Source organism: Lathamus discolor, chromosome 3 (assembly GCF_037157495.1).
Source record: "Lathamus discolor isolate bLatDis1 chromosome 3, bLatDis1.hap1, whole genome shotgun sequence".
Lineage (NCBI taxonomy): Eukaryota > Metazoa > Chordata > Aves > Psittaciformes > Psittacidae > Lathamus > Lathamus discolor.
Window position 1 is genome coordinate 5,524,517 of NC_088886.1, and position 20,825 is coordinate 5,545,341.

The 20,825-nt window shown below is 42.7% G+C and overlaps 1 protein-coding gene across 10 annotated transcripts in view; it reads left to right on the top strand.

Moving 5' to 3' along the window:
* The window catches only part of DAB1 (DAB adaptor protein 1), a 484,717-nt gene that overhangs the window by 289,423 nt on the left and 174,469 nt on the right, over nucleotides 1–20,825 (top strand). For 3 of the 10 annotated variants that reach the window (XM_065673256.1, XM_065673264.1, XM_065673257.1), the window contains exon 1: nucleotides 19,788–20,334. The exons of 4 other annotated variants lie outside the window; for them this stretch is intronic. In XM_065673256.1, coding sequence (XP_065529328.1) covers nucleotides 20,250–20,334 — 85 coding nt within the window. In that variant the 5' untranslated portion in view covers nucleotides 19,788–20,249. Of the gene's footprint in view, nucleotides 1–19,787; nucleotides 20,335–20,825 lie in introns of those variants that run through there. 3 more of the 10 variants (XM_065673266.1, XM_065673265.1, XM_065673258.1) reach the window with 1 other exon arrangement.

Genomic DNA, 20,825 nt, shown 5'->3' on the forward strand with positions numbered 1-20,825 from the left:
AGTGGCCAGGCAGATGAAGTACTCTTATATAGCTGCTTGCTGCATGAACAGCCCTCATAACCTCCCATGCATAACCAGCCTGCAACTAAGAAATGAAAAGCTGAAAGAAGCGGTGGGATAGAACAGGGCTGAATTGGAATTGTATGGGAGAGACATTCCCAGAGGCGTCAGTCCTAATGCAGGGTGAGAGCTGCAGCTCTGAGTCTGGCCTGAACCTGTCTTCTGGTTTCTCTCTGGTCAAGATGCTGGTTTAGGTCTTTGTGTGAGTTTTCTCTTCCTACTTGCTGTGTGGAAGACCAAAGTGCAAGGGAATGCATGCAGACTTCTTTACTGTGACGGTGGTGAGGCACTGGAATGGGTTGCCCAGGGAAGTTGTGAATGCTCCATCCCTGGCAGTGTTCAAGGCCAGGTTGCACAGAGCCTTGGGTGGGATGGTTTAGTGTGAGGTGTCCCTGCCCATGGCAGGGGGGTTGGAACTGGGTGATCTTAAGGTCCTTTCCAACCCAAACCAGTCTGTGATTCTATGATTCTAACTTGACTTTATGGAAATGCGCATTGGAGGGAAAAAAACTCTACTACTTACTTATGTTTAAATTAGCCCAGATTCCTGTAATAGAACCAAATGAAGAATTAAGCGATCAAATGTGGAGCTGTACCAGCGGATCGTCACAGATATCACCTCTGATGATGGAGAAGAGATTGACATTGATGCAGCAGCATCGCTTCTCCCAGAATTGCATAGTTAAAGCAAAGGCAACGTGTTTCTAAAGTTTATAATAGTAGATTCTGTGCATAGCATTACTCCATTCTGCATTGAGAGGTCTTAGTTTCAATAAACTTTTCATCTGAGGGCAGAAGGGAGACTTTGGCTTGTATCTTGTATCTTGCATCCTTGCACTTAAAGGAAGATCAATGGTGGGTGAAAGCAATGGAACATGTGTTCTTTTATTCTATTTTTTGTCAATGGCTATTGACTCTAATACAGATAGAAGAACCTTACTGTGAAATACTATACCTGGAAGTGCCAGACTCCTGTCAGCTTGTCTTTAACACCTTGGGTTTTAAGAAAGAAAAGAACCATAGCAAACCTAAAACCAGTAGCAAACCCATATTATCCTACTACGCTTTAATGTTTAGCAAGGGCTGGGGAAAAGGGGTCCGTGGGTTAATTATGCCTTGCACAAAAAAGGGATTTCCCTTTAACAGTTTTTTTTTCCCTTTTCCTGAATTCCACAGCCTTTATTAAAGAAATGGCTATATGCCTGCATTGTGCCATTCATTTCCTGCCCTCTCGTTTCCCTTCTGAACTAAACAGGCTCAGTAATATAAGCTCAGCATTTTGAGAGTGCTCTTTGTGCCACTAACTACATAAAACAAGTGTATGTTGTCCCAGCAGTGACAGGGCAGAGATGCCACTAAGTATTCTCCTCCTCTGCGGGCCATTTTGGTCAGACCTCACCTCTGGATGGCTTGTGCTGGGTCGTGTCAGTGCCTGCCCAGGCATCCAGCCATGGTGTCCCTCTGCATGGTATAGACGTGCCTTATGGATGTGTTTCCCCATTGGGCTGCCAAAATAAACCTGAGTTAATACAGAGCGTAACGGTGGATGGTGTGGGCACCACTCGCATGGGTCACAGCTCCCGGCATGATGTGCCTGCCGGGTCAGTCCTGCAAGCTTTCAAACAGGGCAACTTATTTTTAGCACATCCCCAGCCTGACTTATCAGTGAAGCACTTTGAGGGAACGACTTCAGCACATTTGATGTTTGTTCCTTTTGAAAGATGTCATTTTAAGAATTTCTGGAAGTTTCAGAACTGCCCCGCGGGAGGTCTGTTCCATGCCAGAATGTCAGTTCACATTCTAAACTACATGCTCCCTCATACTTTCACTTTATAAATGTTTCACAGCACCTGCATATTTTATCATTGCACTTTTATGTGACCTACGAGTTACTTGTCGCTAACCTACAAGGCCTGTCGAAGGGAAGTAATATATTTCTTTAAACTGGCTTTTCCCTCTGTCAGAAGTTAAAGCCACCACCCAATTATTTCCTCCTTGCGCATAGATATTTGTATCAATATTTCAGCAAACGCAATGTTTATAGGGTCACCCATAGGTTTGGGTTAAAATTAAAACAAACGTGTCCTAGAAAGTACGTGCTTAGCTTCATTTGCAATGGTTGTTAGAATCGGGCCTTATTTCTTCGGTAGCAGATCAGTCTCCTGATATTTTCTGCAAGTCATCAAGCTTCATTCTCAGGCTGTAATTACGTGTGAAATCCTGCCTGATCGCTTTGCTGGCAACCCTGCTACTGAGTGAGCACAGCTAACAGAAAGAGTAACCTGAGATAATATTTGCCTTGCTATCCTGAGTACAGTGAGCACCACTGAAACGTTAATGGTGTTTTCCTTCAACGAGCCATCATTAGCTAGATGATCTTAAGGTCCTTCCCAAGCCTAACCGTTCCGTGATTCTATGATTAAGGGGAAGGGCAGGAAATACTTGAACCATTCCTACAAAGGCTGGTAGGGAGGTAAGCATCAAGTGCAGGCGTATAGCTCTAAAGATGGAAATGTTTATTAATAATAGCAACACAAGAATAGACTAATACCATGTGGAATGACCAAAAATCAGAAGCTCTTTTCTATTTGCATCCCTCCAAAGGCCCATAAAATGGTGGAAGCATCCTGATAGAAGCTGGATGGGCATGGAACTGAGAGCAGGGGTTTTAACCTGTCCTCCTATAGTCCATCTGAAGGGGGACTCAGCCATGGGCTTTGTTCTGATGCTTTCGATCTCTTCTGTTTAAAGCCCTTCCACTTTGTAAGAATAAATATTCATTACGCCAAAGGGGAGGGGAATGAAAGACTGAATACTCGGACTTGAATTAGAGAGGGCATGAACTTAAACCTGGGTTTCTTTTATCTCAGTCTCTTTCATGGATTTTGATCAGAAAACTCATCCTGGATCTATGAAATCCTTGCAGGAACCGTTTCAGGCAAACTCATTTCTCCACAGCCTCCCGTGTGTTTCTAATGCACCAAGTTGTGCGGGTGCACAGTTAAAAACTAGTAGGGAGAGCAGGCCTGAGGGAAATTCGCTCCTTTGTGTGTCAGTCACACGAAGATCATAAGGATCTAAAACTCCTCGGTTTTCAGTGGGGGTGCCTGTACTGTGCAGCTGGGAAGTTAAACCTGCTCCTTCTGCCTGTTTGGGCTTTGCATTTTGGAGGTTTTGTTTCCTCCAGGAGTAACTTTTCTAGGATTTCCTGATCCCCAGAGCCCTGTATTGTATTTTCCCTTTCTACCGCGTTGTGCATAAGGTGGTATAATAAGATCTGATAGTTGTATCTTTTTTTATAGCTACAAAGTCATGAACTCCAGGGTAGTATTTCCACCTCACAGCAAGCTTCAATAGAGGAGTGGTAATTCCGCTGGCAGCCTTGGGCTGCTGTGTTAGGAGGAACACCAGGTGCCCCTGACAGTGCTGATATAAGCTCTACAGTTGATGTTATTTTAAAGGACACAAGGCACAGAAAACCTCTGAGAATGAGCGGTTGCTTCTGTGCTCTCCCCACAGAGCTGATACCAAGTATCAGATGTCACAGCAAACCTGTTCAGGCTAAAATTGTTCAGTTGTGTCCTAAACAGCAGACAACTTAAACCATAGAACCATAGGTTTGGCTTGGGAGGGACCTTAAAAGCCCAACCGTCTGCCATGGACAGGGACACCTTCCACTGGAGCAGCTTGCTCCAAGCCCCTATGTCCAACCTGGCCTTGAGCACTGCCAGGGATGGGGCAGCCACAGCTTCTCTGGGCACCCTGTGCCAGCGCCTCAGCACCCTCCCAGGGAAGAGCTTCTGCCTAAGAGCTCAGCTCAGTTTCCCCTCTGGCAGGTTAAAGCCATTCCCCCTTGTCCTGTCCCTACAGGCCCTTGTAAAAATCAAATCTAAATCCCGGGAGATATTTCTCCATCACTTAACCGCGAGGAGGAACAGACTGTGGTCTCACAGTTAAATAGGTCTTGTGGAAAATGCTGTTTTTATGCTGAATAGTTTATTTTTGTAGTGCTGATGGAAGCTGAAATCCTGCAATGCCACCCTTCCTTCCATTTCCTTTAGTTGCTATCTGATGAAGATGTGTGACCCTTCCCACCACACCCTGCACCTCTGTTTCCCTGCCTCTGCTCTCATAAGGATGTTTCAATAGCCAGGCACACCAGTGGATTTCCAGCAGTGGAGAAGGTTAATGAGCAGTTGGCACTGATGGCCCTTCCCCAGGCCTGTGAAGTACACATTCCCGTGGAGATCAGAGACACCTCCTCAGTCATCCTCCCCGGGGACCTGAGGAGTCACTGGTTACATTGATATGGCTTTGTTTGCAAGTATTGCTCCTTCCCTGCTCCACTGGCTTCTGGACCAAGCTGACAAGTGCTGTAGGATGAGAAGGGATTAATTGCAAACCCTGGTCACCCTAGAGCTCTGGTTAGAACAAGGTTTTTAACTAAATCAAGGAAATCAAGAGATACGTTTGTCAATACCTTGAAGTAGGCCCCCAGACAGTAATGCGAGCGGTACACCAGGAAGGTATAATAGTATTTCTAATAGCTCGCAAGACCCTATGCAAGCCTGTAGCAAGAACACTGCCTGGGAAACGATAAAACTCTCTTGATGATGTTCCTCCACCAAGGACAGGTCTGGAATACACAAGGGCTTGTTCCAAAGTCAATAACCGATTTTGTTTAAGTTAAAAAGATGGCTTTTTAGACAACTTTTTAGACAAGCACTGGGGTAAATATCAAGTTCCTGTTTCTGCTGAAAGATTCATTGAAGTTTGCATTCAGTTTGAAATTAAAACATTGAGTTAATATCCATTTACAAAGTACCGTTACCAGGAACTAGCTTTATTTGTTTTACTTTCAGACTGTGTTCGTAGGGAACTTGCGAGAGTAAGGGGAAGTTTGGGAAAGCTCAGGGGAATTACCCTTTCCTACAGCCCCACTTATGGCCATATTTGTTCCAACCTCTTCTGGTAATTTTGTTTGGGATTTTTTTGCACTCTTCGTAATGAAGTCTGTGTGTATCCAAGGAAAACCCCACACAACATAGAAGCCCATTAACGGTGTAAATCAAGAACGTGGCCAGAACGAATCAAAAGCTGGTTTTAGTGTGCTTGTTTTTGAAAACAGTGATAAATTTGCTGTGCACAAACCTGCCTGTGCGGGAGCTGTGGTTAGAAGAGTTTGTGTTGTTTGCCCTCTTCCCAAGCTGTGGAAGGACCTGTGTTGCAGCCTTGCTCGACTCCATCTGTCCCTTCGGCACTGTATCCCCTTTTCAGCTTTCACACATATGTGCCCTCCTCATCATGCTTTTTTCTGCCAGACTTCCATACCCCGTCTCCTTTTGTTCTCATCTCATTAGGTTACCTAATAACACTCTTCTTCATTCAGAAATCACAAATTAGAATAATAAACTTGTTGCCATCCAAATAAGCATTCCGGGCTCCCTTCCAGCCAAAGGCTGTATCAGCTATTTACAGAATAGGCTCCTCAGGGCACAGGTCATAGAGCCCCATGCTGGTTTAGATTGGAAGGGACCCTAAAGCTCATCCGGTTCCCCACCTCCCATGGGCAGGGACACCTTCCACTAGAGCAGGGTGCTCCAAGCCCCATCCAACCTGGCCTTGAACACTGCCAGGGATGGGGCAGCCACAGCTTCTCTGGGCACCCTGTGCCAGCGCCTCACCACCCTCACAGTGAAGAACTTCTTCCCCATACCTAATCTAAATCTCCCCTCTGTCAGGTTAAAGCCATACCCCCTTGTCCTGTCACTACCTGTCCTTGTCAAAAGCCCTTCTCCAGCTTTCTTGCAGGCCCCTTTAGGTACTGGTACTTTTGGTAGGTTAGGTCCTCCTGACCTGTTTTTATTCAATATTTAATAGGACAAACTCATAGCAGGCCTTTAGCTCTTGAAGCCACAACCTCTGTACTTTTTCATTGCATGTGGGTTGTATGTTCAAGAATCCTGAATGCAAGCATTTAGAAAGTGCATGCTGAGGTGAAGAAAGTTACCCCACAACCTCTGCCTTGGATTTTATAGCCATTTTTGAGGATGCAAGCTATGTGAAGATTTTCTTTCTAAATATTTATGCCTTTAAAGGGATACAGGGCATCTAAAATGATGATTAATAATGATGATTAATATGCACAAAATTACTTAACTCCAGCACTATAGATCAGGTTTGACATAGAGTCTGCATTCATTAAAAGAAAGTAAATAACGATTGTAAATATCCTATAAAGAAATCCTTTTTCCCTTGATCTTTTAATGGAGACATAAGTTAGTAATCCCAGTTAAAAGGTAAATGTGTTTAGTGAGCTGTTATTCAGAAATCTTGATAGCTCTTAACACTTTTGGAAGTCTTTTAAATGCATTCCATTCTTTATGAACCATAGCTTCTCTTGTCCTGAGGAGAAACCTTAAAAGACAATGGTGATCTGTAAAGACCCAGAAGGAAGGGCGGAGCAAAGGATGGTGTGATTGTACTTCCTTACCACTGCAGCAAGTAATGCAAATTGTGTTTTCTAAACAGGGCAAAAAACTCTGGCAGGCTTTGCTAGAATAAGTAAATTAAAAGCTAGCACAGAAGTATCTTTCTAAGAGGTCTGGTTTTAATTATGTTGCTGGGAAAAAGGAGTATGAACAAGAAAACAGTTTGATCAGATTGGGCAAATTCTGACACAGTTGATTTTGTTGTCAGGTGATCCAATAGGAACTCATTTTCCTGCAGTGTAAGTTATGTTTATTGTACATTATCCCCATGCTCTATCATGTACCTCATATATTCTGCTTTATGGGACAAATCAGATAACAGTTTAAGGCTGAGTGGTAGCTGACTGTATATATTCCTAGCTAGTTAAACTGCTGGTTGTCGTTGGGCATCTTTCATGTGAAAGGCAATTTCAAGGGGATGAGATTCTATCTAACAGAAGTACCTCAAGTACATTTTTATACTTGCTTACACGCAGTATTTATTTCATAGCTATCTCTGCAGAAGATAGATGTGAAAGATACAATTACTGAAAATCCCTCAACCTGCTATTGTCATGTGATTCTTTTTGGCTCAAAGAAAGGTTTTAAATGATGGCTTCTTCTACAAAAAGGATAAAAATGATCTTTTTTTAAATAAGAGCAGTTTTTTCTATTATTCAATTTCATGTTGCTGGAGAGGATTTCACAGTGGGTGTGTAAATGTTTATGTTTGATACCCAGAAGCAGTGATTCAATTACCAATTTTTGCTAAATCAATTCCAGCATAGAGACAATAGTAGATTTTGGTTACTTTATGGCTTCTAAGTTGAAAAGAATTCATCAGAAGTCAAAAACATAAAGGGGGAAACCTTTATGACTTTTCTGTCCATATTTAATTGGATGTTGAAAAACCAACAAATCTATTTGCAGAGCAAAAAGAGAAAATTGGCTGAAAGAAATAATCTTTAACCCATGTCTACAGTGAGGTAGAAAATGGGACGTTGCGATGTTAGGAGAATTACGCTGTTTACTCTGTTATACTGATAGAAAATGATATTGATTGTGTTCACTTCTCTGTTTAAAATGGTCTCCCTCCTGGCTGTTGATATATGTAATATCCTTCCTTTTCTAATTTTTTATTCTTTATATGAAGGGATGAAAATGGGGCAATGTCTATTCCGGTTCAACTGTCTTGAGACACTTCTGTATGGATTTTGTGTGCCTTCCAGAATAATAATTGTTTAAAACTGTCAACCAAATCTGGAAGGGCAAGATACGTTGTAATTATTAACTGCATGGTCCTTTTAAGTTTCTCAGTGTGCTTTACCAGCACTAACTCATCAAAGCTTATAGTGTGTATAGTATAGACTGGAAATACTGCGATTCACAGCAGAATGATAAGAGACAGAAGACAGTACAAGAGAGAGAGCTGTAAAGATTTTTAGGCTTAATGCATACTGATTTAGATAACATTAAACACTTTTTAAAGTTAGGCTTTACTGTATTTTCCCCGAGTCTTTTGTAGAGTGAGGAATACAGCCTACATCTCCTATAGGGACTTTGGTTATAATTTCCTATGGTCCCTTTGTGCAATGGAAGGAAAAATTACTGCAGCAAGAGCACAATTGGGATGCTCTGGCCTGCAAGCTGGTTTTCAAAACCAAGGCTGCTTGAAAAATACCCATATATATATATATATATATATATAAAAGAGTCAATGAACTGAAAACATGACATTCTCCTCTGTTTCTTTGGAAAAAATATAGTATAGTATGGTATCATAAACAGTATCTTTTTTTCTGCTGTTGTTAAGGTAATAGCTATGCTGGTCCATGAGCAGGAATTTACCACACATATACCCAATACTGCAGATATGCTTTCCTCCTAAGCTGATTCTATAACCTCATGCTACTCTGCATTCTGTAATTGTACTGATCCATAGCATACTGGGTTTTTTTTCCAGCTGACCTTTGCTTTTCAGTGACATTTGCAAAATGTGACTAAATGAAACCAGACTAAATAGATGTTAACAGCAAAACTCTTTTTTGCTTCTATTAAAAAATAAATCTATTTTCTGAAACTGCAGAATGCGAGAAAAATACAGAAGTTCAGATGTTTTCTACTACTACACCACGTCCAACTGCAGTGAAAGGCATTGACCACTTGTTTATTTTTATGTGCTGATTTACACAAATCTATTTGAAGTAATGAGAAGCCCAGCTGGTGCAAATCGTTACCAAATGCCTTTCATAGCCACCTTTAGCTGGAGAACATTTGTTCTATGGTAGCTGAGAACAAACTGTTTCAAATCGCACTGGAGTCTCTCAGAAGTATTAGACACAAGTTTATCAACTGTTTTGAAAGGGGAAAAAATCAGTTTACATGCTTCTTTACTGCCAGATGTGTGTTCTGACAGGTTGTGGTACAACAAATCCCAGCGTCTCAGCGCAGTGCATCAGCTTTTGGGTGGAGGGGACATTTCCTTGCTGGGTAAAGCAACCTTGGCAGCAGAAGCTGCTCAACAACCTATTTATTAGTATCTGTACTCCTCCCCTGCTGTTATATTAATATAATGAATTGTTCACAGGTGCTTCAAATGAGGTTTAGATGATCGCTGGGAGCTTTGTTACTCAAACAAGCCAAATTGAAAGGAGCAGATGCAACAGTCCCCTAGCAAAAGTACAAAGTATGACTTAATGAAGGTCATTCTGCCCATTTTGGCCTTGGTGACCCTAAGAACAATCAGACTGTCATTATTTTACTGTTTCTAGACAGAAAGGTGATTGCTTCTTGCCCACTTCCCTTGGTTTTGGTTTTTTTTTAGTTGTCTTTATTACATCATTGGGAGCTTTTAATAGCATTTAATCCTACTGCTTTTTAACTAAAATGAGATATTTCGCACATGACTGTAGTTAAACCATGCTCCAAGTCAGGTTTGAGCTTTAATGCTCTTTTGTATGGCGGTGGTTAAATCACAATGAGCATTCAAACACTAGGCCAGGTAAATAGATAGTAAAATGGACACCCTCAGCTGGGTATGTAGACCAGACAGAATAGAGGAGTTAGAGGTCATGCCGGATGTATGGCCTGAACATATCCTACAGTTTCTATTTGTAGTGTCCAAAGCTTGTGGTTTTCTTCTCTGTGCTTGTTTTGTGGCAAATCCAGGGAAGCTAACACACTGCCGTTATCCCAGACAGGCCTGTGTACACAGGGAGCTTTGTAAATGTTGGTTTACCAGTCTACAAGGTCTCTTCAAAGGCCATGCGTGATGTGGAAGAGCTGCAGTCCCTGGAAGATGAGGTCTGTGTCATAGATGTTGTTCCGAAGTGAAGGTGTCAGACTAGCAGTTGGCAGGCACCCGGATCCTCCCTCCTGGCTTTGCCACAGATTTCACTGGGATTTTGGCGAAAAGCTCACTATGCCTCTTTTCCTTATTACGTAAACAGGGATGAGGATGTTTTCTTCCTAGCCTTTTAGCTGTGTTTTAGTTTATGCATTTTTGAGATAAGGCTTTTCGCTTGCTTTAGGTCTTACACTGTTCATCATAAAGGGATTCTGGTCTCAGCTGAAGCCTCTAGGGGCTATAATAATTGCAATAATAATTACAATAAATGTGAAGGCAATTGTACCCAAAGAGACACTTAATGCCCTCCTCCCCCCAAATGGAAAAGAGAAGAGGCTCTTTTCCTTCCCATTTTTTAGATGTTTATAGGGAATGCGCTAAGGTCACAATGTGCATCACAAGCCTATCTTTGCATCGCTCGGCTATCCACTTGGCAAGCTCTCTAACGTGTATACTTTGGTAGTTCAGTGACAGATATCACCAAGGAGAAAGGACAGCATTTTAACCTTGAGCACACATTGCAGGGGAAAATTACACAGGGACAGAAAACCCATGTACAACTCCTGTGCAATGAGCCGAAGAAAAGGATCTTCATTGGGCTTTTCATCTAGAGAGGGTTTTGGAAGGAGCTGCCAAATGCTGCTGTTTAGTAGGAGGGGGGTTGCAGCATGTTCATACTGGCTGCAAGTGGTCAGTGATGGAATTGCCAACAGGATACCTTTCCTGCCAGCAAATAATACCAATGAGAGTGAAATTATGTTGTAAATATGGGCATAATATTCTTTGTTCATCCCAGAAGAGACATCAGTTTTGTTCTTTCTCCAATAGTGTACATCCTTCTTTGCTCCGAGAGATAGTGTATTCAAGATTAGATATAAGCTAACTCTTGGGTGGGTTTTAGTGTAAAAGATGTGTATTTGGATGTTTTTCTGGTTTGTGCCTTCCTAGATTTTGTTTATGGAAGTTTACACTGGGCTCCTGGGGTAGGTGTCTCTTTCATGCTTATTGGGCTTTATGGCAGAGTCCACAGAGTGGAGCACGAAGGTAATTGTTGAATTCAACCATGAAAACTGCTATTACTTGGTTTCTCTGTGACATCTGTTATATCCTGTTGTGCATGTGATGAGAGGTAGATTTTGTTTCATTTTGAAATCTGTTGGTGAGCTTGAATAGTATCTAAAATAGTTGATGGCTCATCAAAACGCATACAAAATCCATGCTTTCTGAGCTCAATGGAAAATCATCTTGTGAAGGTGTAGCAAATTAGTGTTCTGTAGAGAAAGGGATTCAGTTTCCAGACTCTGTTAGAGGCAAAGCAGAGAGTAGGTGTGTCAGACACTGAAAACCCTCATGGATTAGAAAAAGAAGATGTTAACAGCATAGGAAAAGTGGGAAGGTGGATTTATGGCTACCTGGATACAAATGCTAGCAACTTGTAGTTTCATTTGCTGGTACTGTTTAATTTTAGTAGATTTTCCTATGAACTCTCCTTTCTGTAATCCAAGTCATGCTCAATGTCTTCACAGATTAGGTACCAAGCACAAATACGACAGTGATATGTAGGATTGGAGCATTTGTTAATACAGATCTGAAGTTAACATAAGGGCATGAGGCTTAGGAAGCTGCATTTTTCCATTTTCTCATCCAGCATGAGTCCTTGCGTGTTCCTGGTCATAGTCTTATAGCGTGACTTTTACAGCGCTCTTTCTTCCTCAACAGGCCAGATGGATCTAGTCTTGCTTATCGCTGATCCTGAGCTGTATCATTTGCTAACATTTGTCAGCCCCAATTTACGTTTCAACAGAAGGTAACTATTCAGCCATAGATGTTTTGTAAACCATTATCTATTTAATCAAATTTGGATTTTGTTCCTTGCTGAAGACCATGGCTGTGACGTATCTGAAATCCAGAGTGAGCATGCTTTCATGTTCAAAAGCCTTGCTTATTTAAACAGCATGGATTTTTCCCTACTCTGAAAGCTGACAAACATCTTGGTGTTCTTGTTCTTGTTATATTTATGTTGAGAAAACAAACTTCATTGTAAATGGAGATACACTTATGCAGAAGTTCATGAGAAATGAAGGACTCAGAAAGGAATGGGTTATTCAGCTCATCAATCACTTGGATTTCTTCTTGTTCTGTACGTAACCTTGATTCCACGTAACTTCCTCTCTGGATACTGATGCTTCTGGGCAATAGTGCATGCTTAGCATCCAGAACTGGAACTTGGTCCTCATGTAGGGTTGAAGGGGTGCCACTGTATTCTCTGATTTGTTGAGTGTTATCCCGATTTGGAGAAATACCACCTTAGCCCGAGGAACCACATGTCTGAAAACCTGTCATCTCCTCTACATGTATGCTGCAGAGTCTCAAACTGAGCCTTAAGCATATGACAACCTTCAGTCTTTCAAACATCCCTTTTGTTAACAAACTTTGAAATTATCCTGGTTTTGTGGCAGTGGATGAGGATCCCAAAACCTGTTCTGTTTGTCTTGATTCTGTCTTAATTTGTTATAAAATGCGAATAAGAAGGCCAGGAATAAAAAGTGACATAGACATTTAAGAACTTCTAATGTAGCATTGAGTAGTGTTCTAATATAAATAAATAGTATGTATTTGAGATGTTTTGTTAAATCTCTGTGTTTTGTCTCAGGCTAATGTTATAATCTCTTCCAATTGAAGGATTGTCTTTTTAGATAATCAGCAAAACCCCTTTAGAAATGAAGCCCTGATCTAGCTGACATCTATAAATTTATTTCAAAATAAGAAGACTTCAAACATCCTTCATTTAAATTGTAATTTGAAGATTTATATTGTTGCATTGAGTTGCTATGGTGGCACTTGCAAATTACATTTCTGCCTGGAAAGCTTAAAAAGAAAAAATATGAATACCAAACGTCATAAAGTAATGATCTGTCATGTTTTGAAATGTACTACAGAAATACTAGCTTAGGCAAATATGTTTGGATGAACTCTGGTGTGCTGCCTAGAGCTGAGGTATCTAGGCTTGTGTCTCTAAACCTTCACTGTGCAGAAGTGTGTGGAGATTGGGAGCCTCAGGGTCCAGCCTTCCTGCTGGACAAAGAGAAAACGGACATCCCAAGAGCTGGTCTTACCTGTGTGTTAACTTCATGGTGTTTTGAAGAGGTCCCAGAAGTGCAGAGATCTTGGATTTGAACTGCAAGTGTTTGTCCTGGCAGTTTTTTAGTGTTGAGCCACACAGATGAGGTCTTGAGTTCATAAGCATGTGAAGCATGCCCCTCTACTCTGCTCTTGTGACACCTCACCTGGAGCATTGTGTGCAGTTCTGGTATCCTCAACATAAGAAGGACATGGAACTGCTGGAACAAGTCCAGAGGAGGCCACGAAGATGATCAGGGGACTGGAGCACCTCCCGTATGAAGACAGGCTGAGGAAGTTGGGGCTGTTCAGCCTGGAGAAGAGAAGGCTGCGTGGAGACCTCATAGCAGTCTTCCAGTACCTGAAAGGGGCCTATAGGGATGCTGGGGAGGGACTCTTCGTCAGGGACTGTAGTGACAGGACAAGGGGTAATGGGTTAAAACTTAAACAGGGGAAGTTTAGATTGGATCTAAGGAGGAAGTTCTTTACTGTAAGGGTGGTGAGACACTGGAATGGGTTGCCCAGGGAGGTTGTGAGTGCTCCATCCCTGGCAGTGTTCAAGGCCAGGTTGGACAGAGCCTTGGGTGACATGGTTTAGTGTGAGGTGTCCCTGGCTATGGCAGGGGGGTTGGAACTGGATGATCTTAAGGTCCTTTCCAACCCTAACTATTCTATGATTCTATGAAGCAGCCTTACATAATTCATCAATCCTTAGAGACAGTGTACTCCACAGCCTGAAGGGTGGATGAGCTTTGGGGTTGGTCCCATCATTGTCAGTTCCACTTCCATTGTGAAGAAGCAGTGGTAAAAGAGTCAGTATCAGCAGCTTTTGAAGCAGGATTATATCTAGGTTTGGAAATACTGATGTGGGTTCTGAAATGGCAGAAGGAAACATCTGTGCTTTGGTACACACAAACAAGACTGAGAGGCTGACCACTCAGAAACATAGCAAGGGGATGAAAGGAAAGGTCAGGAATGTAGGCAGTGAAGGCAAAGACATGTACAAGTTACTATTTAAACAGTAGCTGTTAAAAATGTATTATAATTAAAAGGAAAATGATTAAAAATTGATTTCATACTATAAAAGATAGTTTTAGGTACCAGTGGGCTCAACTAACTTGAAAGTGGGCTAAGCGAGTTTCAGAGGAAAGCGTTCAGAATCTTTCCTAGTGCCTAACAGAAATAACACATTATATGTTACTTGAAAATGCCTTGTTCAGCTAGTGCTCATAATACCATGCTGAGGGCATTTTTCAGGATGAGTCTGAGGCTAAGAAAAACACCTACTGAGTAACTAGTGCCACTTACTTCAGCACTTGAGTTTTCCTCAGAGGCCTTCCATCCAATTACTGACCAGATCCACTGATATTTAACTTATCAGATCTGACAAGAGCTGAACCCAAGGTAGAATGACTGCTTAAAGATTTATTTCTGTCAATGACACATTTAAAACTCTCTGGTCTGTCTAAATATTTAAAGGAAAATATAAAGAGGAAAATGTAATGTGACATAAGAGGAAATGGAAAACAACCTTACTTGTTGAGGACGTTCACTCCATACAATTGCTGTCTTCTGAATACCTGTTATTTAGGCAGAAACTGGGGGGAATGCAGTCCTAAATATCATGTTTGTCTGTCTGTTTTTATCAAAAATGACTTTTACAATGGCAAGTGGATCTTTTGCTGTCAGAATTGCAGAATACGGCAACAGGCAAGGTCTTTAGGAACCCCTGAGTATGAAGTTTTGGATCTTAAAGCTAACATCTGAAAACGAAGAAATAACAGTGATAAATATATACTTAGAAAAAAGAAGCTGCAGTATTGTCCAGGTCAGTGTTGGCTGCTTGTTAAAGCAGACTACATCTTAAGAACAAGCTGCAATAAGCTTTCTTCTTGCAGAAGTAGAGAGTTTAAAATTTTCAAGCCCCCTTTTACTCTCTAACTCAGAATAAAGCCAAATTTCAGAATTATCTATAAAGCAGATCTTCTGTATTTTCCATAGTAGATATATATTTTCCATAGCAGATAGCCTTTGCTGTGAATTTACTTGTGTTTAAGCTTTCCAAGGTAATACAGAACATGAAGGCTTTCAGTATATAAGGGACATTGAAGATTTTCTTCATCCATGAACTTTTCCTAGAAAGCAGCCTATTCAGTTCATAGGTGTCTGTGTGGATCATCAGTGATGTCTGGGAGGCTGTGAGAGAACAACAGAACTTGGAATGTGTGCATATATATATCACGCTTTTAGCAACAGTTCTCTGTTGGAACCTGACGCTTGTGTTTGCCAAAGCAAACCCACTCTAAATTAGTTTGTAGTTAATTGGCTGTGAAGGGAAATGCACCTTGCCAAAAAGGATTTGAACTATGAAGTTGGGATTTGTGAGGAAGTTAGATGCTGCACTTGGAGAATCACAGGCTCTTTCATGGGAAATAATGTGGTTCATAATCTCCAGTGCTTTGGCAAATTACATTATTTGGCAAGACGAGCAACAACTTGCTGCCATCTACTTGAGGAGATTGATTTAAGAGCAATAGTCTTAGAGTGTATGTTGGAGCTGTTCATTTGCAGTTGAGGAAAGGGTCTGCATTAGGGTTAGTTCAGTAGTGTTTTGAATATGTGATGGAGAATTACAGGAGCTAGCAGATACCACAATAAGATCCTGTTTCTGTTTTTCCTCCTGGAACTCAATATAGAATGAATGGTCACATGTATAACAGTGGTTAGTGTTTATGTATGTCCTTGCTTGTGTCTGTGGTCTTTCCAAGTATTAGTGGAGAAAGCCTCATAGTAGGCCCGTGAAATAGGTGTGGTAAATACGGACATAAAAAAGTACAGATTGACTTATCCAGGGTCACACACCTAGTCAGTGGTGGATTTGAACCAAGCTCCTGAATCCTTTTTGCATGTGTAATCATGCAATCTTTGTTGAGATGTGTGGAAGGAAGAGTTCCTTTTGTGACCAAGCCATAATACAGTAGAAGCTCCATATTTAGAAACCAGTGATGAGTCTCTGGAACTTTCTAAGACTTCACTTCATTTTTAGTGTTTCCATGTGTTGGCTTTTAAAAGACATCAGTGACTTTGCAGGGTAATACGTTTTATCAGATCACACTGTGTGGTCAAGAATCATCATTACCTCTTCCTGCTGTGTCACTGGCAGCAGATAGAGCGGCCTCTCATTTTCCATGAAGGATCACCACAATTTTTCTACATAGACCTTTTTGATGGTTAAAAGTAGTGTTCAGCAACGTACTTTGTTCAGTCACCTATTAGCTGAGTAGATGTCTTTAAGAAAATATCCCTAATATCTTTAGTGGAATGAGAGAGCTAGCTTTCTTTCCATTTGAGAAAACAGAAGATGAATACTAAATCATGATTAATTCTTCTGCTGAATGGCCAAGGAGCTAACAGTGTGGCTACAATGGTAAGAGAGGGGCTACCATAGCTACCGATAATGCAGCAGGTATTATATTCAGTCAGTGCCTAATTGCCTTAGAGGAACTTATTAAACTGAAATCACTATTGTGTGAGGAACTATTCCCGTAGAGTATCTCCAGAGTGATCAAGATGATCCTGCTGTGGGCTACAATATAGATCAGTAAATGTGAAGAGTGGTTTTGTGAGGAAGCTGTCATTTTCAGAGCTCGCTTGGCAAGGGATGGGTCTGCACATTGTTCTGTATTTTAGTGAGCTGTTAATAGCAGAAATAATGGCTGATTCTCCTTTCAAGTATTTGAATGCTCTTGATCACACTTGAACCAAGTAAAGTGTAACAAACATCTTTCACTTCTAGATTCTTTGAAAGCAGCACCTAAAGCTCCTTCTCAAACATCTTTCAAAGAAAGTTTCTCTGTAATATTGTTTGGTAGCTCTGTATAATCAGCACAGCTTGCGGTACATGAATTAGTTTAATGAAAATAAGACCTGTTTTCCATCCCAGAGAATGTCCTGCTCTCATTAATATTAATGGCTGTTACATACATGCAGTGACAGTAACCTTACAGGGTTTATGGCCTAGTGATTTACCACTGACACAGAGTGATACCAGCTCTACAGCATGCATGCTGTCTTAGCGTTTCACATGAGAAACACAGAGGCTTGGAGCTGGAAAAAACAAGGGGATTAAATAAAACTTTCTTCTCCTTGGGCAATAGAACACTAAAATTTTGCTTCACCAGAGCAGATTTTAGGAAGGGAAGCTCTGGAGATCCACCTTTCAGCAAATGGCCCTCATTTGGGTCTGCTCTGAAAGCAAATGAGCTCCATTCTTAGGTTGTGTGCCTAACTTGGGTTAGCTGGTGCTGATTAACTGGGAAGTTTTGTGAGCACCCTTTTCCTAGGGAGCCAGAAAACTTGACTGTGAATTATCAGTGAATTCACGGTCAATAATTATCCTGCAAATTATCTATTTCCAGATAAACATTTTTGCTCTGTGGGATACTTATTACAGTGGTTTATTACCCACTGCAGTTCTTATTGTAAATCGGGTAGTATAACAAATTACTTGAACTCCACCTGTGCAGGTATTAGTAGTGAATAATTTAATGTTATTTTGAGGCAATTCTTTAGACAATTTATGCAGCACTCTTGGTTGTAACATTGAATTCACCCCTATATCTTAACACTTAAATAGCTGATGATCTTTTGTTCTATTAGCTCAAATCTAAACAAGAACTAAGAAGACGATACTACTTCCCCTTCAGTTGTTTTCAGAGGTGACTGTTCAACACATTGGTAAAACGGTTGAGAGAACTATTGTTTGGGATTCTTATCCTCAGCTCCTCCAAATGGTCAGTATTAGTGGAAATGACATCTTTGGCCTACAGTTCTTACTGTGTAATTGTTGAGGTTTATCACTTAATCTGTAATGCTGTAGTACCATCAGAGAGGAGAACATAGCAACGATGAATTTAAGTAAGTTTTACAGATAAAGACAAAAGAAGTCCATGCCAACAATCCAACCAGATATCTTGCTCCTTTGCTTCTTGGTCATGTTTTTCACTAGAGAGGATGAACTGTGACCATGTATATGTTTCTCATGTGAGAATTCGTGTTGCAGTTATGACCTAAAAAAAAGATTACATTAAACCAGAGCAGATCGCTTATGGCAACTCCTGCATAATGAAGGAACACAATGAAGAGCTGCAGTTCATATTTCTCTTCAGGTCTGTTCTATTTTCATAGTTTTGTTTAAAAAAGTAGGAAATTGAATAGTATAACTACAAGTTCATTTGCATTCATATTACAGGCTGTGAGCTAGAACAGTGTTTTATATTTAACAAATATTGTTAGCAAGTGTGACTTGCATCAATACATTTTGGAAATGGAATGGAGTTTACACTTACTCAAAGTTCCTTTTCTCCTAGTCAACACTAGCACCCTTACCATAAACTGCAGGACATGAGTGTGGCCACTGTCATGGCAAATGCAACTTCATTTTCAAGGGTAATCAGCAAGGGAGTAGAGCAGTTCACTTACTGTTTCCCCAGCAAAACATATGCCTGCTGGGAACGGAGGATCACCAACATCTTACTGGATGTAATAGTTCTAGACAAGCATAGTCACATGTCATCTTGAGGATGCTGTGTGTTATTTCCTAATAGAAAGGTGACTTCTGTTACTTTAATTTTTTCTTCAGTTCTTTGTCTTCCTGAGATAGTGGAATTGTCACCAATAGCGATTAAATTTATTACTAGAACTTAATTTTTCACCTACATTAGAATAAGTGGGTTCAATTGATAATCCTCCCTTTCATTTCTCTAATAATGGGACTGAAGAAAACAGGTCTATAGTAAAAGCCTCCATTCCAGCAACTACTTCTATAAATGCAGTATGACTTTCGGAGTGCACTTTTGTTACATCGTAAAGGTTATTTAGATGACTTTATCTTTTATGCTTAATACATAATGTGCTATGGAAAGAATAATTGAGGAAGATGAAACTGAAAATATTTGAGAATGTTATTGGATCTCTGCACATGCTTCCAATCAATCTGTTTGCTCAGCCTTTCCCTCTGCTCTTGAATGGGCGCTCCCTGCCCTGTTAAGCATGTTGCCACTTTGGTTCAGATCACCTGCCTGTCAGTTGGAGGTAAAATAACCTGTCTTTCTACCTTGTGAACATCTTGGCGATCACTCCTTGTCTGTCATCCCGAAGGGGGCACATCAGCAGTTAGATATTTGCATGCCCAGCATAACATCTCACTCATCATTTATGGTCAGATCAGATACTCTGCACTGGTCTGAGCCTTTTTCCTTGTCAGCTGAAGGAGATGCTGCCACTCAGACCCAGGGAGTGAATCAGATCTGTCTGGAAGCTGCAAAAAGCTTTTCTTTAGTCATTTACCTCAGTTAGCCAGAGCAGAGCTGCTTTTATGCCTTGATTGGAGATAATACTAGTGAAATAGCAATAACCTCGCCAGTGTACTTCTCTTCTGTATGTAAATCCTTTCAGGAAGTGCATGACAGCCTCTGTTTTCTATAGGTCTCCGTTTGTAAAGAAGCTGTTATCACAGAATAAGTTTAATGGGTCGTGAATTTCGCGTTGAAAGGAGAGTCTCTCCATGACTTCTGATCTGCTTGCAGTAGACCTATTGGCTCGGCAGCAAGTGCATTAGGCTAAATACGCTTCCTCCATTGACTCTGGAGGTAACAGCCCTAAATGCCTCATTAAATTTTCATGGGTGACTGAGAGAAGCCATGAGAAAAACACCGCGCCGGTAGCCGTGTGACGGCGGGGGGGCTCGAACCGAGGCCGTGTGGGGGAGGCCCGCGCTGGCGGCACCATGGCCGGGTTTCACGGGTGGGCAGGGGCCGGCCGTCCCTCACTGACTGACCGTCCGCCTTTCCTCGCCGCAGGGGAGCCCCTTCCACCGGCACCGCCACACTGCCCCCCTCGGGGGCCCGGGCGGTGCTGAGGCGGGGGGCCCGCTCCCTCACACCGGGGCTGCCCCGGAGGCGAGCGGGCGAGACGTGTGTCCCTCTCCGCCCCGCCCGGAGCGGGGAGAGCGCAGCCAGCCCCCCTTCCTCATCCCCTGCTCCCTGCCCACCCGCACCAACGGCGCCGAGACCCCCAGCCCTGAGAGAGGAGGAGGAGGAGGACGACGAGGAGGAGGAGACCGACCCCTCATCAGCAGCTTTCCTCCGCCACACACCTCCCTTTTTCCCCTCCCTCTGGCCTCAGCGCCGCACTGGCGGGGGCCGGAGAGGGCAGGCGATGCGGGGAGGCGGCTCTCCCAGCATGGACGAGCCATGTGTATCCTAAGGAATAACAGCAGCTGCTGCGCCCACGATGGGGAGCAGAGGAATGCAAGGAGGAGAGGGCTCGCTGGGGCAGGTGAGGGCGCCGGCTCCCTTCTCCCTTCGGCGGCCGGGGTCTAAGGGGGTGTTGCGGGGCGGGCGGCAGCGCCCCGGGGTGCTCCCTCCAGTGAGGGGGAGCCCGCAGCAGGTATGGGAAGGCATCTGCTCTCCGGAGGAAGTTTTGGGTTGCCCGTCCTCCCCCCGCTACCTCCGGGTCTCTCCCGTCACCCGGAGCCGGGGAAGAACGGGCTGAATTCAGCGAGTCGCGGGAACTTGCCGGTGTGGAGGGGGAGCGGGGTGCGCGGCTTTCCGCGGGGCACAGGCGGCTTCTCGCAGCCCCGCTCCGCCCGGACGCCCCATCCCCTGGAGTCAAGAGATCAGAGCGGGACCCACAGCCGCGATGCCACCGCCGGGCCCCCCCGGCTGTGAGAGCCGAGCAGTGCCGGGGGTCCGGCGCTGCTCCGCGGGCAGGGCGTGCAGCCGCTCCGCCTTCAGAGGTTCCGGCCGCTGCTCAAGCGCCGGTTGCAC